The sequence below is a fragment of the Leptonotus elevatus genome, chromosome 5 (genome assembly GCF_054856555.1).
Source record: "Leptonotus elevatus isolate MCC_2025b chromosome 5, RoL_Lele_1.0, whole genome shotgun sequence".
Classification (NCBI taxonomy): Eukaryota; Metazoa; Chordata; class Actinopteri; order Syngnathiformes; family Syngnathidae; genus Leptonotus; species Leptonotus elevatus.
The window spans coordinates 23564803-23587769 of record NC_141243.1 but is presented as its reverse complement, the minus strand read 5'-3'; the positions used below and the strand labels follow the sequence as shown (position 1 = coordinate 23587769).

At 37.8% G+C, this 22967-nt stretch overlaps 2 protein-coding genes across 4 annotated transcripts in view; both read right to left on the bottom strand.

The window, feature by feature from the left end:
* golga1 (golgin A1) overlaps window positions 1-13051 on the bottom strand; it is a 33134-nt gene extending 20083 nt beyond the window's left edge. The window contains exons 1-4 of one of the 3 annotated variants that reach the window (XM_086076541.1): window positions 12873-13051; window positions 11936-12217; window positions 8471-8561; window positions 1521-1628 (exon numbers count right to left, since the gene is read on the bottom strand). In XM_086076541.1, the coding sequence (XP_085932667.1) occupies window positions 1521-1628; window positions 8471-8561; window positions 11936-12064 (328 nt within the window). In that variant the 5' untranslated portion in view covers window positions 12065-12217; window positions 12873-13051. The remainder of the gene's footprint in view (window positions 1-1520; window positions 1629-8470; window positions 8562-11935; window positions 12218-12872) is intronic. The other 2 variants (XM_086076542.1, XM_086076543.1) reach the window with 2 other exon arrangements.
* A 1161-nt stretch (window positions 13052-14212) lies between these two features.
* On the bottom strand, window positions 14213-20798 carry ppp6c (protein phosphatase 6, catalytic subunit). Its single transcript, XM_086076070.1, has 7 exons — window positions 20693-20798; window positions 19626-19721; window positions 19441-19506; window positions 19200-19341; window positions 18995-19074; window positions 16449-16658; window positions 14213-15262 (listed from the first exon to the last, which is right to left on the bottom strand). Exons 1-7 carry the CDS (start codon window positions 20765-20767, stop codon window positions 15014-15016), a joined length of 918 nt encoding a protein of 305 aa, XP_085932196.1. The 5' UTR covers window positions 20768-20798; the 3' UTR covers window positions 14213-15013.
* Window positions 20799-22967: the final 2169 nt, after the last annotated feature.

Sequence of the window (22967 nt, the reverse complement as noted above, 5' to 3'; positions counted from 1 at the left end):
CGATCAGCAGAAAACAGGAGGCTGAGGAACTGAAAGTACTTATGAATAAAAGGCTTTTATTTTAACGTGGCCAGTTGATTAAAAATGTGCCTACACATTTTGGCCTTTGTAGGCCTTCATCAGGGCAAGACTAAAAATATTTATTTAGTCTTGCAAATTAATACTGGAGAGGCTGTACATATTATGCTTTACAGGAACAAATTGTCAAAATTCATGTTTCAAATTGCAATTCACAAAAAATGTGCTGGGACAAATTTTTATAAAGTGACTTACAAACTAATCATACACAAAGCTCAGCTGCACTACACTATGTTAATGTTGTCCCCAACCACCGGTCTGCAGCGCGGTGCCATTTGTTACCGCACAGATATACAGTACATAGATATACAGTGCTTTGCAAAAGTATTAACCCCCTCTTGAACTTTTTGCCACATTTTATAGGCTTCAAACAAAGATACTGTATACAATTGGATTTGTAGAACACAAACGTGAAGAGGAGCAAAATGTATACAATATTTTAAACTTCTTTACAAATAAAAAAATGAAAAGTAGGATACCTTGTAGAACCACCTTTTGCTTCTGATACTCTCTCCATTTCAATATGAATGATCCATTCTCCGCAAGTTGTTTAAAGTTTGTGAAATCTTTTTATATCCTAATCCTACTTTAAACTTCTCCACATCTTTATCCCAGACCTAGCTGCTTGTTGTGTTCCGTGGTCTTCATGATGCTGTTTGCTCCCCATTATTGTTTTACCAGACATCAGAGACCATCCCAAAGCAGGTGCATTTACATTGAGACTAGATTACACACAGGTGGACTATTTATTATCATCAGCTATTAGGTCAACATTGAATCTCGTCATTCAGAAATTATCAGGGAACTTCTAAAGTCAGTTGGCTGCACTGGGAGAAAAGGGGGTGAATAATTTCACATTGCCCTACTGTTCAGTTATGTATTCGTAAAAAAAAAAAAGGAGTTTAAAATGTAATTAATTTCATTCCACTTAACGATTGTGTCCCACTTGGTGTAGATTATTTGCAAAATAAAAAAATATTTAAAAAAATCAAATTTCATTATTTATGTTTGAAGACTGAAAGGTGACAAACGTCACAAAGTTAAAGGGGGCTAATGTGTTGCTTTAAAGGCAGAGGCAGAAGAGAACGAAGCATTGCATGCTTACACACTGGCTCATGACCACACATCAATGTAGCATTCAGAAGGCTGTTCACATTTAAATCTCAAAACACCTGTGCGAAAAAAGCAATCAGTATATCAAAGCATGCAGAGCACCACTTAACCATATAGCCATTTGTTGTCCCAAAATATTAACTATGACTTGAATAAACTGTCAGAATAAAAAGATCTGGGGTTTCAAGATTCTTCAACATGACCACAGAAAACATTTACAAAGCATCTGATCGTAACACAGGAAATGTGAGAACTGATTTTGGGGAAAAGGGAAGAATGAATGAGTTATTTAATACAGCTGATTGACAGTTAAGAGAAAAGAAGCTCACTGGTAGGAGGGGAGCGAGAGGAGAGGTACGTACAATCCTGATGGTTTTCTAATGCAATTTCAAGCTTCTCCTTGGTCTTCTGCATTATTCGCAGCTGCTCAGCATAGTCTAGTGTTGTTGAGACGCAGGGACAAGATAGAATATCAATGGCACACGCGCATACACACACACACACACACATACATACACACGAGAAAACAGGAAGATGATAGAGAGAACAAAAGGAGAAAACAAAAGGGAAAATGTGATTGACAAATAATGAAAAATAAACCTAATGATTTTCTTATTTAAGAAAGTTATTATTGTGAGGGAAAAAAGCAGCATTTATCAAAATCTCAAGGCTCTACTCTATTTGAGTAGAGGGGATAATTATAAATACAATTATTACAAGACAACAAAATAGGGCTTGACAATAATTCAATATTAATATGTATCGCACCAGATACATGATCAATATCAATACCATTTAATAATATTATGTTTTGAAATGTTTGACAGGAAAAAATATGGGAGCAGTCACCGACCGTGCCATTGTGCGTGCTGTAGGCTTAGGCTAAAGTGTGGCGTTAAGATTTGTGCCACAATTACAAGTACGGGGAAATTTAGAGCACAAAAGCACGTTTTGAGGACACAAGAACCGTTCCTGAGAGTCAAGTTCACTGACTGCTTTTGTGCCGAGCCAAAGTAGAAGCTGTCGAACAAACAAAGTAGTGTGTGAGCGTACACGTGTCCTACGAATCTTTATATTTTAGAGAGTTATTGTGCAGTCTCTTTAAAACTCATTCACCCACCAATGGTCGGCTGCTGCCATGCATAGCGCTGCCAGGTCCACTGGGGAGCAAATCGGGGTTCAGTGTCTTGCTCAAGGACATTCGACATAGTCACCAAGGGAGAGGACCAAACCCACATCCTCACGGATGGGAGACGACTACTCTACCACTGAGCCATTGAAATTTGGCACAATTTTTTACCTTTTGTCATATTTGAACAAACTAAAATTAATCAAAGCTAATATTACACTCAAATCAAGGACGCATCTGTAGAGGAAGGACGCATCTGTACTTGCTCCTGCACTCTCGCTCGTGACTTCTAACTAGTTTGTTGACATTGGGATTTTTAACTACATTGTTGCAATATGCCTTGGAAAAGAGTTGACGAGACTGAGGAGATAAAAATCTTCTTTTGCAAAATTCAAAGAAAGGGTCACCGAATTACTTGAAATGAAAAAGAGCATCGAGCCACTTATGTAGGAAATTCAGCAGTTGAAGAAAGAGACACAAGAAAAAGATTGACCCATTGTCGCCTTGGAACAAAAAGTAGACGATTTGGAACAGAATCTTCGAATCAACGATGTGATAGTTACAGTGTATCCAGATTAAACCGCGCCGCGGCCCTCGGGGCCATCACAAGTGCAGTTGATTCTTATCAAACTTCAGTGAACGAGACAGCAAGTGACAACTCAACTCAGAGATTTGGGATTAATTGTGGATCCAGCGCACGTTCAGATGTGCTTTTTGCTTGCAACTGGGGGGACACGACCACCGGCAGTTCTGAACAGGTTTGTTGACAGGAAGAAAAAGATTGCTCTTTTCAGAGATACTTACAAGCTTAAAGGTAAACATGTTTACGTCAATGAAAATCTCACAAAACGAAATGCTTACATTGCCAGAAGGGCGCAACAATTGAGAAAGAATGGACTTATCAAGAACGCATGGACAAAAGACTGTCGGATCTTCATTCAAACTAAAGAAGAGACGAAAATACGGATCGTGAAAAGAATGGAAAAATTGGCGGAGTTTGAGAGACAATAACTACTATCAGTAACTCACATCATTAAATTGTGGATTATGTCTTACCCAAATGAAACTATTGTAACATTTTTCTAATTAACCCAAAACTGGAGCTGTTATGATTTGAATAATGTAAATATAGCATAAGATTACTTGCTGACACTGCCAAGGTTAACTCTTGTTTATACAACTGCATTGATTACATGCATTGCTGTTCCTGTAAGAACATTGACTGGCTCTATTTCTGTTTGTACATTTGTTGTAACATGCAAGGCTGTCGTGATAAGGTTGTACTGTGGCTGCAATGTATCTGCTGTAAATAATTACAATGGGGTTGGTGAACATGGTTCCGAGATGCGGCTAGCAGGGGCTACTCCGCCGGGTGGGCTGGCCTTGGTGAACGCTCAGGAGTATCACGATCTAAGCATCATCGGATGCTGGCAACAGTGGTGGACCGGTGGCTGAGCTGACCAGAATGGAGTGAACATTGCTGTGGATGCAATGGGCAGAATGCAAGCCGATCTACTCTTCTAGAAGCCACAACATGTGTGAAAGTTGATCCAAGGTCAGCGAAGACGCTACTGGTGAACGAGCATGCGCTCGCCTTGCCTGCTCGCCTGGTTGGGTGGGCCTGTTGGTGGCGTCCAGGAACCGATTTACCAATTCCAAATGATTGGTACTGGCTGCAACTTCTACACGGACATTACTCAAGATGAACTGAGCAAGGAGTGTGCAGTCATAATCAATGTATATGACTGATGCGTATAGTAAGAATCGATGGGGACGGGTTACTAATAAGCCATGGCTTCTACCCGTCACCCTTCTTTTGGATGTCATTGTTGCAAATGATATGATATGATCGATGTAACCTGTAATAATGTGTCCAAAAGGAAAAAATGAATAAAACAAACAAAACACTAAAACATCAAATTCACAAGAATGTACAGTATTTACAAAAAAGCCAAATCACCTTCAAAGTTCTGAAACTTTCTTTCCACCAAGAACCGTCATAGGTAACATTATAACCTATTAGTGGGCCTTCCGTCAACATACTGGAAGGTCCGTGAATCAGTCAATGATGGACGCTCATTTTGTTGACGATAAATGATTGACGAAAAACTTTTAAAAAATTGACTGATTCAGAAATGCCGGAAGTGGGTTTTTGCTTATCAATGTAATCATCAATAATAACCGGGCCATTGACTGACGAATGAGGGAAACATTGACAGATGCCCACTTGTGTAATATCTCTCAAGTACGTTGACAGCAGACGCTGGTTGGTTATCTCATCTTATTTATTATAACAACTTAGAATTTAGCACGCAAACAGCTTCTGTTGGCCATAGCCGACGGTGAAAAAAGAACAACAGCGTCAGACGAATTTGCCGAGATGAGCAACAACCTCGAATGTTTGCCTCAACTCCTCCCATCCACTTGCCCTCCTCCTTCCTTTCCCATGAGTCGCGTGCCGTAATGCATTTACAAACACTCAGAAATAAAACAGCAGAACAAAACAAAACTAAGTGCCACCAGAAATGTATTCTATATAATTTAGATTTAAATTTAAATTGCTAAACTTGATTACATTAAAAATTTAATTAGAATCACATAAATTGAATTGGTATTGTTTATTTTAACATATTAATTTGACAGACATCCAAATACTTTATGAAGAGCAATCGATTTCAGATACACAGGTGTCCTCTTCTTCCAATCAGCAACCTTCATTTTTGAGCACATTACAAGGCTCTCCGGAAAAAATTGTTCTTTTCTCTCAAACCTTTCTTTAACCTTTGTGGTATAAGTCGTCAAGGCCTCTAATATAGAAAAGGACAGTGCATTTTTATGCAATATATCACAACAAAGCCTCGTCCGTAATCAGTACGTCTTGATCTCTTTGGGTTTTTTTTCTTCTTTTTTTCTCAAACCTAACTTTGTCATGCCAGCAATGAAATCCATGCCCAAAGCATTACTGACATCTAGGGGTAGAAACAGCACACTGTTTTGCGACAGCACTGATAACTTCTCTTTGAGTCCCCGTCGTAACGCAGCACATTTTCGCTGCAGTGGAGGCCATGATAAGGGACTTATGCTATGTAGACACCGGATGCAAACAGAACTTTTGCCGTTGCATCATGTTGAGCCATCCACTCTCAGCTTGAAGTGATGGAGGCATACATCTTGGGAAATTCTGTCACACGGAGCAGTACGCACTGCACACAAAATGGGATACAAAAATGTAATCAATCAACTATCGCAATTTGACAGTAGGGTTCCAGTTTCTACCTTTGGGCAAATTCATACTTCATATTGAATACGTCGTCTCTATCGCACACCCCTACATTGACGGACGCCCATTTCGCTTAAGAATAATGAATGACGGATTGACGATTACAATGCGGTTCGGCTTGAAATATTGACAGATGATGATGACGGAAGGGTGTCCCAACTGTTGACGATTGCCGAATAACGGTTGCTGACTGTGCGAGAGGTGGTTTACATTATGGATTAATCGACAGGAAATCACAAGGCACATGTGTAAAACAAGTAGGCACACTCGCATTCACAGTGATGGACCAATCCGAGTGTTCAGTGAACCTAACATGCATGTTTTTGGAATGTGGGAAGAAGCTGAACTACGGAAAGAAAACCCATGCAAGCACAGAGAAAACATGCAAACTCCACACAGGAAGGCTGGAGCCGACATTCGAACCACAAATTTCAGAACTGTGAGGCAAACGTACTGTGTGCAGAACTTGAAAGTAGGGCTGAGCGATATGGCCTAAAATTCATATCACGGTATAAACTGCATCCCTTCACGGTAACGATATATATCACGGAATAGAATTCAGTTGTTTTTTGGTTTTGTTTTTATAAATAATTTGCTTACGGGTTTACACAGTCTTTTATAGAAGCTATATTGACTTCTTTTTTTTTGAAAGAATACATTTACTTACTACATTTATTGTGCAAATCTCGAATCAAAATTAAAAGTCAGCACACTCTGCTGCAAAATAGTGCAAACAAAAAATATTCAGGGCTCTACACTAACTTTTGCACTGGTAGCACCACACAGGTTTTAGTCGCGCCTTTTTCGGGGAGATACAGCTTGACCGTATTTGCTCATGTAAGTCATCTCATTTTGCATAGCGTAGTTTCAGATGACGTAATGAATGACAGCGATTCAACGTTGCAGGGGTTATAACGTGTAAACTCATGTAACTGAATAAAATAAAATAAAACTGCTATACTATGGCTCAGACTGTGTATTTCCTGTTCAATGTTTTGTTTAATGCCCGTTTGAAAGGGACTATAGTAAAGGTGCTCCTATTTTTGATGGTTAATGTTTTATATAAAACAGCAGGTTTATTCTTTATTTTTGATTCATTGACATGAATGAGTGCTAACATTCAATTCTGACCAGATTTGCACAGTTAATGTTATACTAATTAATATTTGTTTTTATTCTAATTGAGTATGTAAGTATATACAATTGTGCTTGAGAGTTTCCCTACCCTTGTGGTATGTAAACTTATGAGTACAACTGATAATGTACAAAAGTTAAACGTTGGTTAACGACACAAAAATGCTATGAATCGTCACCAAAATCCACATCGCTACTCATGTCACTATCAACCTCTGAAAATATCAAAACAATTGCCCCCCCTAGTTTGGTTTTTAACGACATTAAGCCTTTTTCTCACCAGACAGTGCACTCAAGTTTACATACGTTTGTCAACTTTCATGCGCAACTGTAATTAACCTATTCAAAAATTATTCATTCATTAAATTATTATACAGTATATTGGAAATAGTTTTACCCATAATTCTATATTGTGATAAATATCGTTACCTACTGTGAAAGGATGCAATTTTTGTGTTCCGAATTTTGGCCCATATCACCCAGGCCTAATACGAAATTATTGGTGAAAAATTTGAACTGATGCACCGATGAGATCTGTTGAGAAATAATGAAGTTATACTGTTTTACTGCAATATGGCCAAGCGGTTAAGATCGTCAACTGCTGCCATGGGTAACCTAGCTGAAGACAGTCACATGGCTGTGGTGTCTTTGAGCAAGAAACTGATACCCCAAACTGCTCCCCAGTAGAGTAGAGGTCAAAGTTTGTGTACATGTGCGTACAATGAAAAAAAGAAAAAGATGATGATGATGAGTTCTTTGAAGGACTTTTTCTAACCACATTTTCTATAGGCGTTACACAATAACATTGTCCAAAAAGGCTTTTTTTTTCTGACACAAAAACTGATCCTCATAATTATTAGTGCCTCATACTAAGGTTGAAGTGGCCATTCCAACAAGTTCCAGCATTCTGACAGACGGTCATTTTTGGGAACACTTGTCACTTGCTAATTTAATGGTACTTCTGCATTACATGACAAGAAAAAAAAAATTCAAAAGACTTTTGAATTGTAGTAAATTAATTTGATATGACTGAGTTATTAACTACTTGCGGATGTAGATACAACAACTAGTATACTTAAATGTAGGGCTGGGTGATACGGCCAAAAAATGTAATCTCTTTTTTAGCGTCAATCAGGACGATTACGATTTAAATCGATTTAAATCTAATAAACCCGACAAACATTTATTTAAATGTTTAATTTATTTAAAAAAAATTCCTGTGCAAAACGTTCCAACAACAATAACGTATACTGATTCTAGATCAGTATTAACATAAACTTAACATTCATAGTTTGTTCTTAAATGCCACAATTAAGTAGTTGGTAGCTATGTACTAAACATGTCTTGTAAACCACCCATCCAGCATTCTGCCACTTGTGCAAAACTACAAGTCACAAAAACATCTGGATGTAACAGAACATAAAAACAATAGCTTTAAATAATCCAGAAGACAAAATTCGATTTCACGATTTAGCAAATTTTCAACGATTCGATTTTTAAAATGGCAATGTATCAAATTAATTAGATTTATTGCCCGGCCCTACTTAAATGTATATAGCACCACAATAAACAGTTACACATAATAATCTTTCAGACCTTTGCTTCAACAAATTTTCTTGAATTGGACCACTTTAAATTTCCATTGAATTCCCTTGATTTAGGGTATTTGCAGACTTCTACTTTAACCTACGTTTCAAGACCTGTCCCATCATGTAACGATAGACTGAATGTCCCACCTGATAGCTTTGCCTCTAGCTTACGGATCTGATCGTTCCTCCTGAGCAGTTGGGCGGGCAGGTCGTCCCTGGAGCTGCTACCGTCAGATGCCTAGGAACAGAGAGATGGCACAGTATTACATTTGAAAGTGAGCAGCAGTTTTAAACTCAAAATCCACTCTACTACCACCACTTTTAGACTTTTTACATACCGGTATTCTAAAATGGCAACCAACATACTGCATACATTTAATATAAAAATATTAACGCTTGCATGATTCCATAAATATATAGAGTCATGTATCGCTTGGCATCATTGCTTGGACAACTCTAAATAATTTATGTAGGTGAGTTGAGCCTGTACTACAGCCTTAGGAATATACCTTCCACTGCAGGGCAAAACGATAACTATGCTAATTTGGGAAAATAGCCTGATCATGGAGAATCGTCTTCATAAATATGACAGTATTTACCTGGAACAATATCAGCACATTCACAGCACCATTTCAACAAGTGAACACATAAATATAAAAAATAATAATAATTAAAAAAATAAAAAATAAAAAAAAACAGGTTTTAAACAGGTAAGCAGCAAAATGAGCAAGATTTATTTGTTGTAGTTTTTAAAACAGAATTTCAAAGTAATATGAAAAAAATCAAGAGGTGTGTTACATTTAAAGAGTCAGGTAACAACATCCTGATGCATGGCAAACACTGAATGCAACAGTCCAGCCCTTAAGTCATCACTTTAGTTTACAAAAGTCACACCCAATTAACTGTCAGACCGGTTACTGTATTATTTCACAAGGGTTAATGTCACCATTATTCCAAGACTCGAGTTTACTTGTGGTGAGTGTCAAGATGTGTTAAATAAAATAAACAAAAATATGAATCAGGACTATTTTGGAAATGTGACTTTTTAATTGCCCGCATGATTGGACTTGAATTTAAAAAAAATTACTACCATTAAGTATGAGCTTTTTCTGAAAAAGTGGCTGTGAGCAAGACACCCTGATTTTTTGCAGATTATGACAAAACACTGAGGCTAGTTTATATGACATTACTCCTACAACGACATCAGAAAAGGTAAGTTATAGTTGCACTGTCTACAATTTGAGGGCAAAATACCAGCATTTAGGGTCAGTCTGGAGCCCTGTAGTGTAAATATTTAGATATTTTAGAATTTGCCAGGAGTAATGATAATGGATTATCTGAAGTGATCTCATAGACAATGTGTTTGAGGTAATAACAAGAAATTACTAGATTTTATTTAGTGGATTATTTGCCCAACACACTTGTATATTCCTACAGCTCTACATAGGACTGATTGTCCATCCATCCATCCATTTCCCTAACCGCTTGTCCTCACAAGGGTCATGGGGGTCGCTGGAGTCTATCCCAGCTGGCTTTGGGCAGTAAGCGGGGTACACTCTGAACTGGTTGCCAGCTAATTGCAGGGCACACAGAGACAAACAACCATCCACACTCACAACCACACCTATGGACAACTTGGAGTGTTCAATTAACTTGCCATGCATTTCTTTGGAATGTGGGAGGAAACCGGAGTACCGGGAGAAAACCCACGCGAGCACGGGGAGAACATGCAAACAACACCCAGGAAGGTCGAAGCCCGGACTCGATCTCACGTCCTCTGCACTGGGAGGCGGACGTGCTAATCAGTCAGTCACCGTGCCGCCTAGGACTGACTGATTTTGGAAAATCATCTAATTAGACGTTCATTTCCTCAAAACTGCAATTGATATTTAATTTGTGATGATTTGTTTTCAAGGTCCCTTTTTAATGTGTTTTTATTTTATTATTCTTTATTACAACAAACAATATCATATCTATTGTGAATTATAAGATAATAAAATAAAGGCAAATGAAGCATTAATTAATATAAAAGCCTGTTTATCTACAGGTATAAATTTATTAGACACTTTTGACGTGCTGCAGGGTCGGGGAATCCAGGTCTAGAAAGTAAAAACCCTGCCACAGGTGCTCCTACTCAACTTTCAGCTAAAGAAGCTTGTCTCCACCTGTTGAGTAGAAGCACCTCTAGCTAAAGCCAAAGAGTTTCAGGTTTTTTACTTTCTGGACCTGGATTCTCCAACCCTGGACTTGCAGTTCGGTAAGGGTTCACAAATGACAACATAAGTCTGCCACACGTGTGGTGTAAAGTACATAATATACCAGTAAGACGCAAACTAAAATGCAGATTAAACCCGCAATGCTAACGAATCTGTGTTTTTAACACTTATTTCATGAAACATGATATGTAAATGTGGACTGCACTTCTTGATCACTCACCTTATCATATTGAGCGCCAATGAATGGGCAACTGGCAACCCACGTAGAAAATTGTCAAATCGCAATTATATTGCAAAAGCAATTAATCATTCAGCTCTCGTTACACATCTTATACTGTATGTAGACGGAAAGTTTCTTTTTGAAAATAGTGCTTCAAAAACGTTGTTGACAATAGCCGTTTCTCTATATGCATTCTTGTCCGTACTTACGTCCTTGTGATCTCGTGACACGTCATCAGTCCTGGCCCAAGTACTGTTCCAATTGAATGTACGCAAAAAGCAAATGCAAGAACAGACGGAATACCCAGATGTTGTTCTTACTACGAGATTCCTGGTTCTGCCGCATTACCGTAACTGTGTACCACGTGTCTAGATGTTATATAATTACGAGTAATATATTAAAGAAGTGTCATTTGAAATTATACATGGGATGTATCCAATTTAGGGTTATTAATAAAAAATAAAAAATATTCTGGAAAGACACTGATGTGAGTTGCAGGTTTTGTCCGATTCTCCTGAAATTGTGGTACATATATAAAAAATATCTTTGAATGTGTGCGTATATAGTATTTAATATATATTAATAGATATGATATTGTAAACTGCAGTTAAACAAAGTTTTGTAAGAAAAAATTAATAAAATTTAAGGACTAGATTTAATAAAGTTGTGCTTTACACGTTAAATTATTATTTACACTCATAAAAGGGGAGGATACAAACGTGATGCTCCTCAGCTGCCAATCGTTCCTTGAAGTACAAAATGCATCTTGGGATATTTTCCCAGCCAAGCAACAACCGATGCATCCTAGGTTTAAGCTAGCAAAAAAAGCAAAAAAGAACAACATCCGGGAATTCTGTGTGGTCTTGGCTTATGCATACTTTTGATTGGAACAGTACTTGGGCCACCATTGATGACGTTTCACGAGATCACAAGGATGTAAGTAAGGTTTTTAACCTATGTATGTTGTCCAAACACATTTTGAAATGTCGAAATAATTCATTGAAATCTAGTCACATGATATAACTGCAATGAATTACAAAAATGCGAGATAATGCATACTCATTGCGTCACAAGAACGTACTCTGTGTTCTTGATATTGAGAAACGGCAACTGTATGAACTTACAGGCAACGTTACAGGGCCATTCAAAATACTATAATCTTAAAAGAGAACTTACAAAGTCATCCCCTGAGTCTGCTCCCATTGAAGTGATGGATTCCTTGCTGATGGTGCGGGGTAAACGAATGCCACTCCGTGGGGCCGTGGCTGCCTCTTCTGCAATCTTTTTCTTGAGCTTGGCAAACATGTCTATCAGCAGCGACTTCCTCAACAGAAGCTTCTAAAGGGCATTGAACACCATACGGTGCAGGGACTTCATCGCTTCTTTGCGTAACAAACACGTGTCCTTCTGCGGTACCCCTCAAATGAAGAACACATTATTATTGCCATTCCGCTTAATCTGGGGAGGAAAGAGAAACAGATGTTTCTTTCATATGACAAATCTGATCACACTTTAAAACATACACTTTTGCGTAGTGTGACAGCAGGGTCATTTTTAGGATTGCAATTGCAGTGAAGCGATTTTGTAAGACCAGCATCATGCCAACATACACGTAAATGTTTTATTTAGCAATTCCATAATAGATTGAAAATATGGTAAATTATATTTTGGGCAATGTCACCTCTGAACCATGTCCCTGTTATTTTAAGTAGAACTTGCCAATGAATTGTATTTTACATGCTGCACAAAGAACGGAACGAGATATCTAAATTCAGATTAATGGTAACGAGGGCTTTTGGAATAACTTGATGAACAGTGCTGAAGAATTTGCTGATTCCGTTTCAGTGAGCACATCCTTAACTCGAAACCAGATATGTAAATGTCAGGTGACAGCTTTAGCTTGGTTGTCGGGATTTTGTTGGTCATACTTTAAAAACGACTAAGTTGGATGTGTATAATGTGGGTGGACTGTTAAATTGTTTGACTAAATAGCTAGCCACCTAGCACTAAAGCGATCAGACGCTAGTCATAACAATGAAAGTTAACGTTGCAACGACCGTGTATGGTTAGCAATTGTTAGCTTGGTTGCTCTTTAGAGTGGACTTTCTCTTACCCTAACAACTCCACATTTAGTTGGTGAGGTTTTCTCGTGCCCGCTGGTTTTGCCTTTTACGCTCCAATAACAGATGTGTCGTTGCTGTAGTAGCCAAGTCGTCGCTTTTCCGTCTGTCAAGCTAGCCAACCCGGGTCTGTGAGCTACACGTAATCGACCAACACAGATGACCGATGACCGATGACGTCACGACTGCGCCGCCTGTTCATTGGAGAGGGGCGTGGAAAAGAACAAGGAGGATGCGCCTGCTCTCGGGGGGAAAGGTAAAAGCAACATTCGCTCCCGTGTCCAGTATTATTTCAGCTTCCCTCCAATTACCCATATATACATACCATACCTAACTATAAGTAGGGGCGATATGACTTGGGGGGTTAAATTATAAAAGTATACGTCATATTAGTTCATATCTATAATTATTCCCCTAACTTAAGTATTATTGTAAATGGATTAGAGATAAATACATGGGTGGGTAACTAGCCCCTTTGAGTGAGTGAGTGAGTGAGTGAGTGAGTGAGTGAGTGCTATATAAGCTCTGTCCATTTATTAACCGTTTGCCATATACACTGTATATGTAGATACAATTATATGTATATTTGTCCAGCTTTACTTAGAAGACATATAAAGTTATGTCCATTACTAATAGATATCTATTGCTTTAGTGTTGTGCATGTTATGATGACATAATCACAAACATAGATAGGTACCTAAAGTTTAAATGACCATGTTCTGTTTGATTTATCTTACATAGAAACGATAACGGTATAAATATATATATAGCTCACCAGTGATTGGCCACTGTATCTTTTTTTTTAAATATATATATATATTGTGTGTGCGCGTATACGCGTGAGTTTGTGACACGAATGTCAACATTGGTCTGGTATGTGATAGTGTTTACTGTTTGTATGTTATTAATTTATTGTTTAATTGTTTTTGTTTTTATGTTAGGTTTATACTCCGCGGCATAAGCGTAAATTACGCCGCTGATACCACGACACATGCCGCTGCCGCTAAATGCCCTAGCCCTTTCTCCACCAGGCACCCCACCGGGCCCCACTCCCCTCCACGACCCCTAGAGTTGCCACCCGTCTAGTTTTTCCCAGAATTTTTTTAATTTTTTTTTATCAGCTGTCCTGGGGAGAAAAAAAATATAACCCCTTCCCAGGACTCCCCACCAACTTTTAATTCCATAATGAGACAAAAATATAAAGATCATAGCCTACTCCACATTTAAAACATACCACAATGTATGGTACACATTTTTTGTTGCTTTGTCATTTTCTTATGCCAAGATAGCTATTATAAAACTGTCATGTCCAAATCACTACAACAGGAATTAGTTCAGACGAGAAAATCTTTATTGTAAAGTAAAACAGAGATCAGCAAATATGAACATTTTACAATGGTCAGATGACCTCAGCACACAGATTCCAGCTTGCTTAGCTGTGAAATATCTTTGTGATTTAAGCCCCAAGTGAGAACTGAACATCTGTGAGGAGTTGCAAGTCTGAGAGGCAGTTTAGGGCATCACTGCTTCAGTGAAATAATAAAATTAAAATTAAAACAATTCTACTAAAACAGCAGCTCAGGTAGCAACATTAAGCTTCCGTATGTCAATGTACAGTATTCTATAGTTGGCTGTTGTGTTCTTTTTTCTTTTTCTTTTTTCATTACAGAAATATCAAACGGCCTGCTATTTGAGCCATCTAGTGGTCGCATGGTACTTTCAATTCAGAAGGAGAACGGGATAGAAAGAGCAAGAAGGATCAAGAGATTGAGACTGGACTGCAACAAACATTAACAAAGAAATATCGATTGATTGACATCTAGTTTCCATCCATCACTGAAACGCTTATGTAATGCAATGGATAATGCTAAATGTGCACAACTAACCTATATTGATAACACATACGCGTCTGTACTTTTTCGCAAACTTCCAGGTTGAGTGAGGGGGCCTCAGATTTAAGCTGCAGATACATGGCTTTAAATGTACAGGGGGGGCAATAAACTATAGTTGGCACTGTAAATACTTTAAATGTACACTACAAAAGTCATACAGACTCACAAGTGCTGTCACCACTCTCCTTGGTGTCTTTGCACTGGAAAAAAAACAACAACTAAATGTACAGGACTTCATTATCTTACAGGAAATAAGGTGTTGTTGTCCGAGGTGGAATGACCCTTTCAGAATCAGGCACTGCTCTGAAGAGCTTTGGCTCTCTTGTGTTAGCATCTTTGAAGACCATAATGGAGGCGATGTTGCCACAGCGATAGCAGTAGTTTGGAGCAGACCACACCGTGACCAGCTTCTCATCAAACATGAACTTGTAGCCCTCGTGGACCAGTTGATGCGCCCGGCAAATCAGCTTGAGATTGTTGATGTGAACGAACTGCAGGGATTTGATAAACCCCGGAAATTAGGAATTAGGGGGAAAGAAAAGAACAATACATCATCAGGTGAGAACACCTGTCTTTTGCTAAAATCCCAGCAATTTAAAAGCTGCTATTAACATAATGTATAAATGAGGAAATTCCAGTACGACTTGAAACAATTGTTCTTCAAATAATCATAATAGAAGCAGTGGAATAGTGGGAAAGCATGTCGGACTCACAGTCGAGAGGTTATGGGTTTGATGTAAATAAAAAACAGTATTGTGTTTGTTTGTTTGTTTTTCTGTAAATACAGTATTATCTCATATTGATTTTAATGCCTGCAACACATTCCAAAAAAGCTGGGACAGGGCCAACAAAAAGAATGGGAAAGTCGAGGTAGGCAAAAAAAAAAAAAGAAGACTTGTTTGGAACATTCCACATGTGGACTGGTAAATTGGATACAGGTACTGTAAGTATAATGATTGGGTATTTGATGAGCATCCCTAATAGGCTGTTGTTCACAAGCAGAATGGGGCAAGGTTTACCACTTTGTAAACAATAGTGATGGGCACATTAATTCCAAGGCATCCATCCATATGTCGATGCAAGATCTATAAATATATTCGGGTTTTACACATCGTTTTTTTAACCTAGGGATGAGTGAGTCCCCATCCCTAGAAAAAACGGCTTGAATTTCTGAACGGTCGGGCTGTTAAGTTGCACTCAACAAAGAATGGGAAACAATTCCACCTACAAAGCTTCAAGAATTAGTGTCCTCATTTCCCAAGTGCTTCTTAATTGTTGTGAAAGGCACTGTGATGCAAAACATTGGTAAATATGCGCCCGTCCCAGCTTTTTTTTGGAAATTAAAAACAAAACAAAAAAACAATGACGTTTGAACTTTAAATAACTTGTCTTTATATTGCATTCATCTTTATATAGGTTAAAAACAGCATGCAAATATTTGTATGTGTTTTATTTAGGTTTACACATCTCAACTTTAAGGGGAATGGGTGCATGTAGTTTTAGGTTGTGTCCACTGATGCATGCTTATTGTTCATTTAGCATTTTTTTTGCATTAACAACTTTGTTTTAGGTGTGGAGAAATGTCCCCTGCCTACCAAATATACCCATCAGTAATAGACATGAACATTATCTTCCCCACAAATAGTAATGTCTGGTGTAAAAACAGATGTGACGTACCTCATTTGTGACTTTAGCACCAAAGAGCCAACCTGCTCCTCTAGGGCTGATGGCCCAAGTGTCTACGTCTTCGGGGTCAGACCAAACCAAATCACAAAAGGCTCCTTTGTGAGGGATTTCCTGGTTGCGCTCAATGGTCCGAATTTGATCTAAGGTTTTAATGTCAGGCGAGAGGCCTCCGTGTACACACAGGATCTGTTCATCCATCAGCTGGTGAAAATAGGAAAAGCAGAAAAACATTTAATGCAGCAATAGTTTAAGAACAACTGTGCAGCTGTTGTTAAAGGGATGGACGCTTTGGCACAGTGGTGGGCAAACTCGGTCCTCAAGGGCCGGCGTCCTGCAGGTTTTGGAGGTTTCCCTGCTGCAACGCAGCTGATTCCAATCAACAGGATAGTTACCAAGCTTATGCAGAGCTTGCTGATGAGCTGATCATATATCAGCTGTGATGGTGAAGAGAAACATCCAAAATCTGCAGGACTCTGGCCCTCGAGGACCGAGTGTGCCCACCCCTGCTTTAACATGACAGTCAGTCTGAAAGTTATGAAAATGCCATTTTAGCCTGCAGTATTGTTTTTTTCTCATTGTCTTCATGATTTTTTTTCCTTTAACACCCAAAATTCTTGGATGAAAACATTGATAAGCCTCCAATATGTGTTTTCAACAAAAAACAGGGGTTGCCTCCCACCAAACTAGCGTGCAGCTGGTTGCTTTCAGGAGCTGCAAGGTTAGTGTTCTTCCTTTTTTGAGCTCTGTTACAATTGGATGCCATAGAGAAGGGCTTCACAAAAAACAGCTGTACAGTATACAACACTTTACAGAGAAAAAAATCTGTAATGGATCAGTACATAGAATGTCCAAGTGATATGTACACATCAATGCAAACTAAACTAAACAACAGCCATATACACGGCCATTTTGAGCTGTGTGTCTACAGTGATGCTGAGGTCCATGCTTTCCATTGCCTTTGATGGGAACATCTCCCCTGCCAACATGGCCAAGTCTGTTATCCAGATCTAGTGTGTACTGTATATCTGAAGCACAGTGGCACATCCGGCAAATCTGTGTACCAGTCTCTGTCTGTTCATTATAACAGAGCGCCAGTAAAAAAAACAGAACCTAGAACCTAGTTCTGTCCTTTATATAAAAAATCTGTTATAAGAGTAAATCAACACCCAATCAACTTTTATTTATTTATTTGCTGCTAGACGGTATAAGCGGGTGTCTGCTAGGCATGGGCCAATAACCGGTTTGACGATTTACCGTGATTTTAAAAAGTCAAGGTTTCAATAACCGCTAACACTGTCTGTCACCGGTAATAGAGTTGTGTAAACGAGCCTATTTGAAGTCAATTGCCTTCAATTAACCTTTTTCTCCTTCAATGACTGCACGTGCAGTAGGGCACGAAGGAGAAGGGACGAAGTGTGGGGATAAGTGGCGATGCTTATTGTCCATAAAAAGTTATTTAATAAATAAGTGTGCAAGCGTGTTGTGTCCCCAAGGACAATGTAGCGTCGGTTAAAATAATGAAGCTTTACTGGTGGGCTTAAGTTTCCTTTAAATTCTCCTTTTCCTTGTCTAATACACAAACCTCTTACAACCATAAGAGCTGGGGGGGGGATGATGCCGTCAATTAGACATGTTCACTTTACCTCCATACAGATATGGTTAGGATAATTAAACTCAAAAAGTAAACACGCACATAAATCTAATGAAAGATAAGATCAGTTATTTACCTTGTTGCCACTTTCAACCGGACTAAGTATCTTAAAATGTTGGATTTGTCGTGCGCAAACCTATTATTAACTCTTCCAATGTCTTGTTCTCACGATCAATTTGCTGTCTCCAACGTCGTTCTCCCTTTACACATTCCTTCAAAAATAATCTTCCGCCCAAAGAGGAAGTTAGAAAATAAGAGTTCCAACATTGACAGAAATTTGGTAAATAAACCCGTTGTCCTTTACAGACAACATGAGTCTGTTCTAAAAATAGCTCTCCAGTGATATTTTTGCTCACGGTTTCACCGTCAAAATCTATTATCGGCCCATGCCTAGTGTCTACCTGACCTGGTCATTATTTTGGCATTTTAGCTCATGTTTGTTGAAAGCTTGAATATGGGATAAAAACAAAATGTGTGTGTGGCACTATCCTCACAAGCACCGACTACCCACTTCAGTGAGGCCGACGTTGTCGCTCTACCACCCGACAGCACAGTAGTGTGAGACATCCCTCCTTACCAAGTTGGAGTGAGAGAAATTGAAGCGTTTGCGAACATCTTTATATCGTTTTTCAGGGTTGTGATTTGTTAGCATAGTATTTGGTTAGTTTATTTAGCATAGCTTGTGGTAGCATAGCATTTATTTAGATGGTAGTTTTCACTGATGCTGTCTAGCACAGCCCAACCTTCTCCCCACTCGCAAGCCCAACGGTCCTCCTATGAGCGCCATTTTCAAATATTAGTGAGTGGTGAAGCAAAAGTCTGGTTGGGGGTGTGAGTTGCACTTTCAATCGAGGTCCACTGTATATAATATCAATCTAATACTTACAGCTGCCACTGTTAACATATCAAACACTTTGGTGCAATAACGCCAGGCATTAGCGTTTCCATATTTGGTCTGGCACTCATCTGTGGAACAAATAAAAATTATAAACACTACTATTACTGTTCATGTGCTTTTAAAAATGTTTTACTATACTATTCTATTTATTACACTGGGTTAAAAACGGATCATTCTTTTACACTCATCTCACCATAAAAGCCGTAAACTTGAGTAATCTGTCTGCTCTCATGATTTCCACGTAAAAGAGTGATGCGGTCTGGCCATTTGGCTTTCAGCACCAGCAAGTAGGTAAAAGTCTCCAAACTGTAGTATCCTCGGTCAACAAAGTCTCCCTAAAGAACAGAGACTTATTATCAACATGATGTCAAAGGCAACAAACACCTTTAAGAACATTTGTTATCAAGTTAGAGTAATATAACTTAAATACAAACCATAAATATGTAATTTGTATCTGGAACTTGGCCACCAGTTCGGAAAAGTTCACAAAGATCATAAAACTAGCAGGAAAGGGGGAAAAATTAATATTAGCAAACATATTATACACCATATATACCATCAAGCTAGGGAAAAAAGCACTGCATTTATTTCACTAGCTTTCTGTGTCTGGAAATGTCACCTGTCCGTGTATGTCCCCACATACTGTCACTGGAGTAGAAACAGGTTGAACGTTTGATTCCTCGAGTAGAAGATCACACACGTAGTCACATAATCGCTGTGTAAGAGAAAAAATAAAATACTGTACAGGTGGTGGAGGTTCAGACAGACAGCAATTCATTTTGGCATTAAGCAACTACCAAAATTGTATATACTCGATAGGGCATCTTATTATCAAAAGATTATGAATATTAGGCTTTACACAATCAGGAGTTTTGGGCCGATCTGTGATCAACAATTTTGGAAAAACTGAAAAAGAGACAAGAATTTGCATTTAGGAATGGATGTCTGGATTCTTAAAAGACAATATGCCACTGGGATTGAATGAGTTTTAAATGTTAGTGAAATGTGTTAATCATTGTGAGAGCACTTTCTATAAGACAGTAGTTTTATCCACATTACATGACATTAACCCAGAAGAGGTCACTGGTAACAAATGGTACTTTGACAGATACATAATACAGGCACATACATAACAATATTGATCGCCTTAGAGGCATATATGACAAATCAAATTTAGCAATTAAAAAAACTGCAGCATCATGCAGCCCACAATCATTTTAATAACATTTTGAATGGAAGCATATTATAGTGTGATTTTGGTCATTTGACTTCCCACTGGCACTGACATTGCATGTGTCCCAGTTACTGAAAATTACTTGGGTCGTTACCCATCCATAAACACATGACTCTGCAGTCCATACAGCGATTGTAACATCAACGTTCAGACATCTACCTCAAGAAGGCAGTCACCACCATCAAGTCAATACAGAGAGGTCTAATCATTTGATCTTTACAAATATGCGGCAGACAAAAGTAATCATGCCAACTGTTTCATAGAAGATACGACCTCCTCGCCTGGTAAAGATGTTCACTTCCTGACCGCACAGACGAAGCCATTGTGCTAAACGCTACAAGCTATCTTAAGCTAAGCTCAATTAATTGCACATTTTAACCACAACTTACTCAAAAGTAATACAAGCGCACTACTTCTTCTTACTGAATGTGTTCATATTATGTCTTGGTTACCTTTAGGTCATTTTCTGGAAGGTATTTGCACTGTTTTGCGATCTCCGCATATTTATCCAGATCTAGAGGCGCCATTGTAACTAGCTATGTGTCTTGCGCAACTTCCTGCAAAGCTTTGGGGGTCGGACCATTTGCGTTTTATGAAACACTCTACTGCCACCTATCGTCTGTATGTTATATTTAGCCTGTTACGATTATTTTTGGTGCGTTTTTATTTTTATTAATTCCTTTATCTAACAAACTGAAATCAAGAGCCAAAATATGGCAAACATTAAGCCGCACAGTACACTTACCAGTCATTATACACATCAATCTCACAATGACATAGTTATTTTTAAGAGGGAAGGAAGAAAAAAAATGTCAGAGTTCTTAAACTAAGAAATATTAAAAACACCAAAATGAGAACACAACGTTAAAGTCTTGACAGCCTTTTTATTTTTAGAAGTAGAGATAGAAAGTAAATATACTTCTATCTTTTTCAAAAACTGAAAAAAATAGGTTTGACTTTATAAATGTACACTTGTGAATATAAAACTGAGCAAGATAGCCTGTATTAAAAGATTAACTGAATAATATTATTTTTCAAATCAATTGTCATAGTTAAAAAACACATTCTGTAAGGAAAGCTCAATTACAATTACAAAAGATATTGCCTAAGATCAATTTACAAACGTCTTGCCATAGCTTGTGTGCATAAGTTCATGCCCAGAAAAGATGCACAAGAGTCTCTGATTGGGAGCCACAGAAGGTGCAGTTCAGATCCATATCACAACCGAATTAAAAAAAAAGAGGGGAAAAAAAGAAGGATTTCACAAGATAACGATGATGAATAATTTTGAAAGACCTCTTTCACCTTATTCACTGAAAATAATTTCTGAGGCAGGGTCCAAATTTTTCCCCAACATAAATTCTTATTATTTTGGTGTAGTGGTATTTTTTTACAGTTTGGGTGACGTATCCGCTTGTCTGCAATACAGTGCTGCATTAAAATAAAATAAAATAAATAAATAAATATAATTTCTCTAGTTTTAGCGTCAAGGTAATAGACATCTGGTTTTGTGCTATCAAAGGCGCACCTTTCTAATGTGACTAATATAACGAACGAGGTTGATACATTCATTAATTTGTATTTTCATTGAATTATTTCATTGAGAAAGTGGAGAGGTGGAAAAATAAATATACCTTTTTTTAACTGCTTTATTTAACAAATTGAAATCAAAAGCCAAACATGGCAAACATTAAGCAAACAATCATCATCACAGTACAGTCAGTGCAATCTCACAATAACAGTAAAGGATAAGGGGGAAAAGGGGGGTCTTAAACTAAGAAATATTAAAAACACCAAAATGAGAACACAAAATTAAGGCCTTCTTATGTTTTAGAAGTAGAGATGGATCTATCTCTACTTCAAAAACAGAAAAAAAAGTAGGTTTCGACTTTACACATTTACATTTATGAATAAAAAACTTAGCAAGATGAATTAAAAGATTAATCAAATAATATTATTTTTCAAATGAATTGTCATAGTTTACCCCCCCCCCCCAAAAAAAAACATTCAGTAAGGAAAGCTCAAAATTACAAAGGATTTTGTCCAAAATAAATTTGCAAATGTCTTGCCATAGCTTGCGAGCATAAGTACATTTCCAAAACAGATGCACAAGAGTCTCTGATTGGGAGCCACAGAAGGAGCAGTTCAGATCCATATCATAACCAAATTTAACAAAAAATGATTTCACAGGATAACAACGATGAATAATTTTAAAAGACACTTCCTTTACCTTGTTCACTTAAAATAATTTCTGAGGCAATTTCAAATTTTATTTGCTAATTGAACGAATTAAATAGCATTGTTTAAATATATATATATATATATATATATATATATATATATATATATATATATATATATATATATATATATATATATATATATATATATTTATTATTATTATTTCTTTGTGCTCGCCGTCCATTGTTCGTTTTTATTGACTCAAGTATCAAATGTAAAAAAGAAAAATCCAGGTTGTTTGAAATTATGATTAACTTTTGTGGTGTGAAATTAGAATATTTTTAACAAAGACATGTTTATTTCGGTGTCAGGTCAAATTGGTATTAAAACAAAAACATTATTATTATTTTCCTGCGCGAATCTTTGCCCTCTCGAAATTATTGTTATGAAGTCTGTCCAATCAGCTACCCCGGGATGTTCGTCTACTGACCTGCTCGGGTTCTTATTGGCTCATGCACTTGGGCATGGACTGTTGAGCCAGGGTAG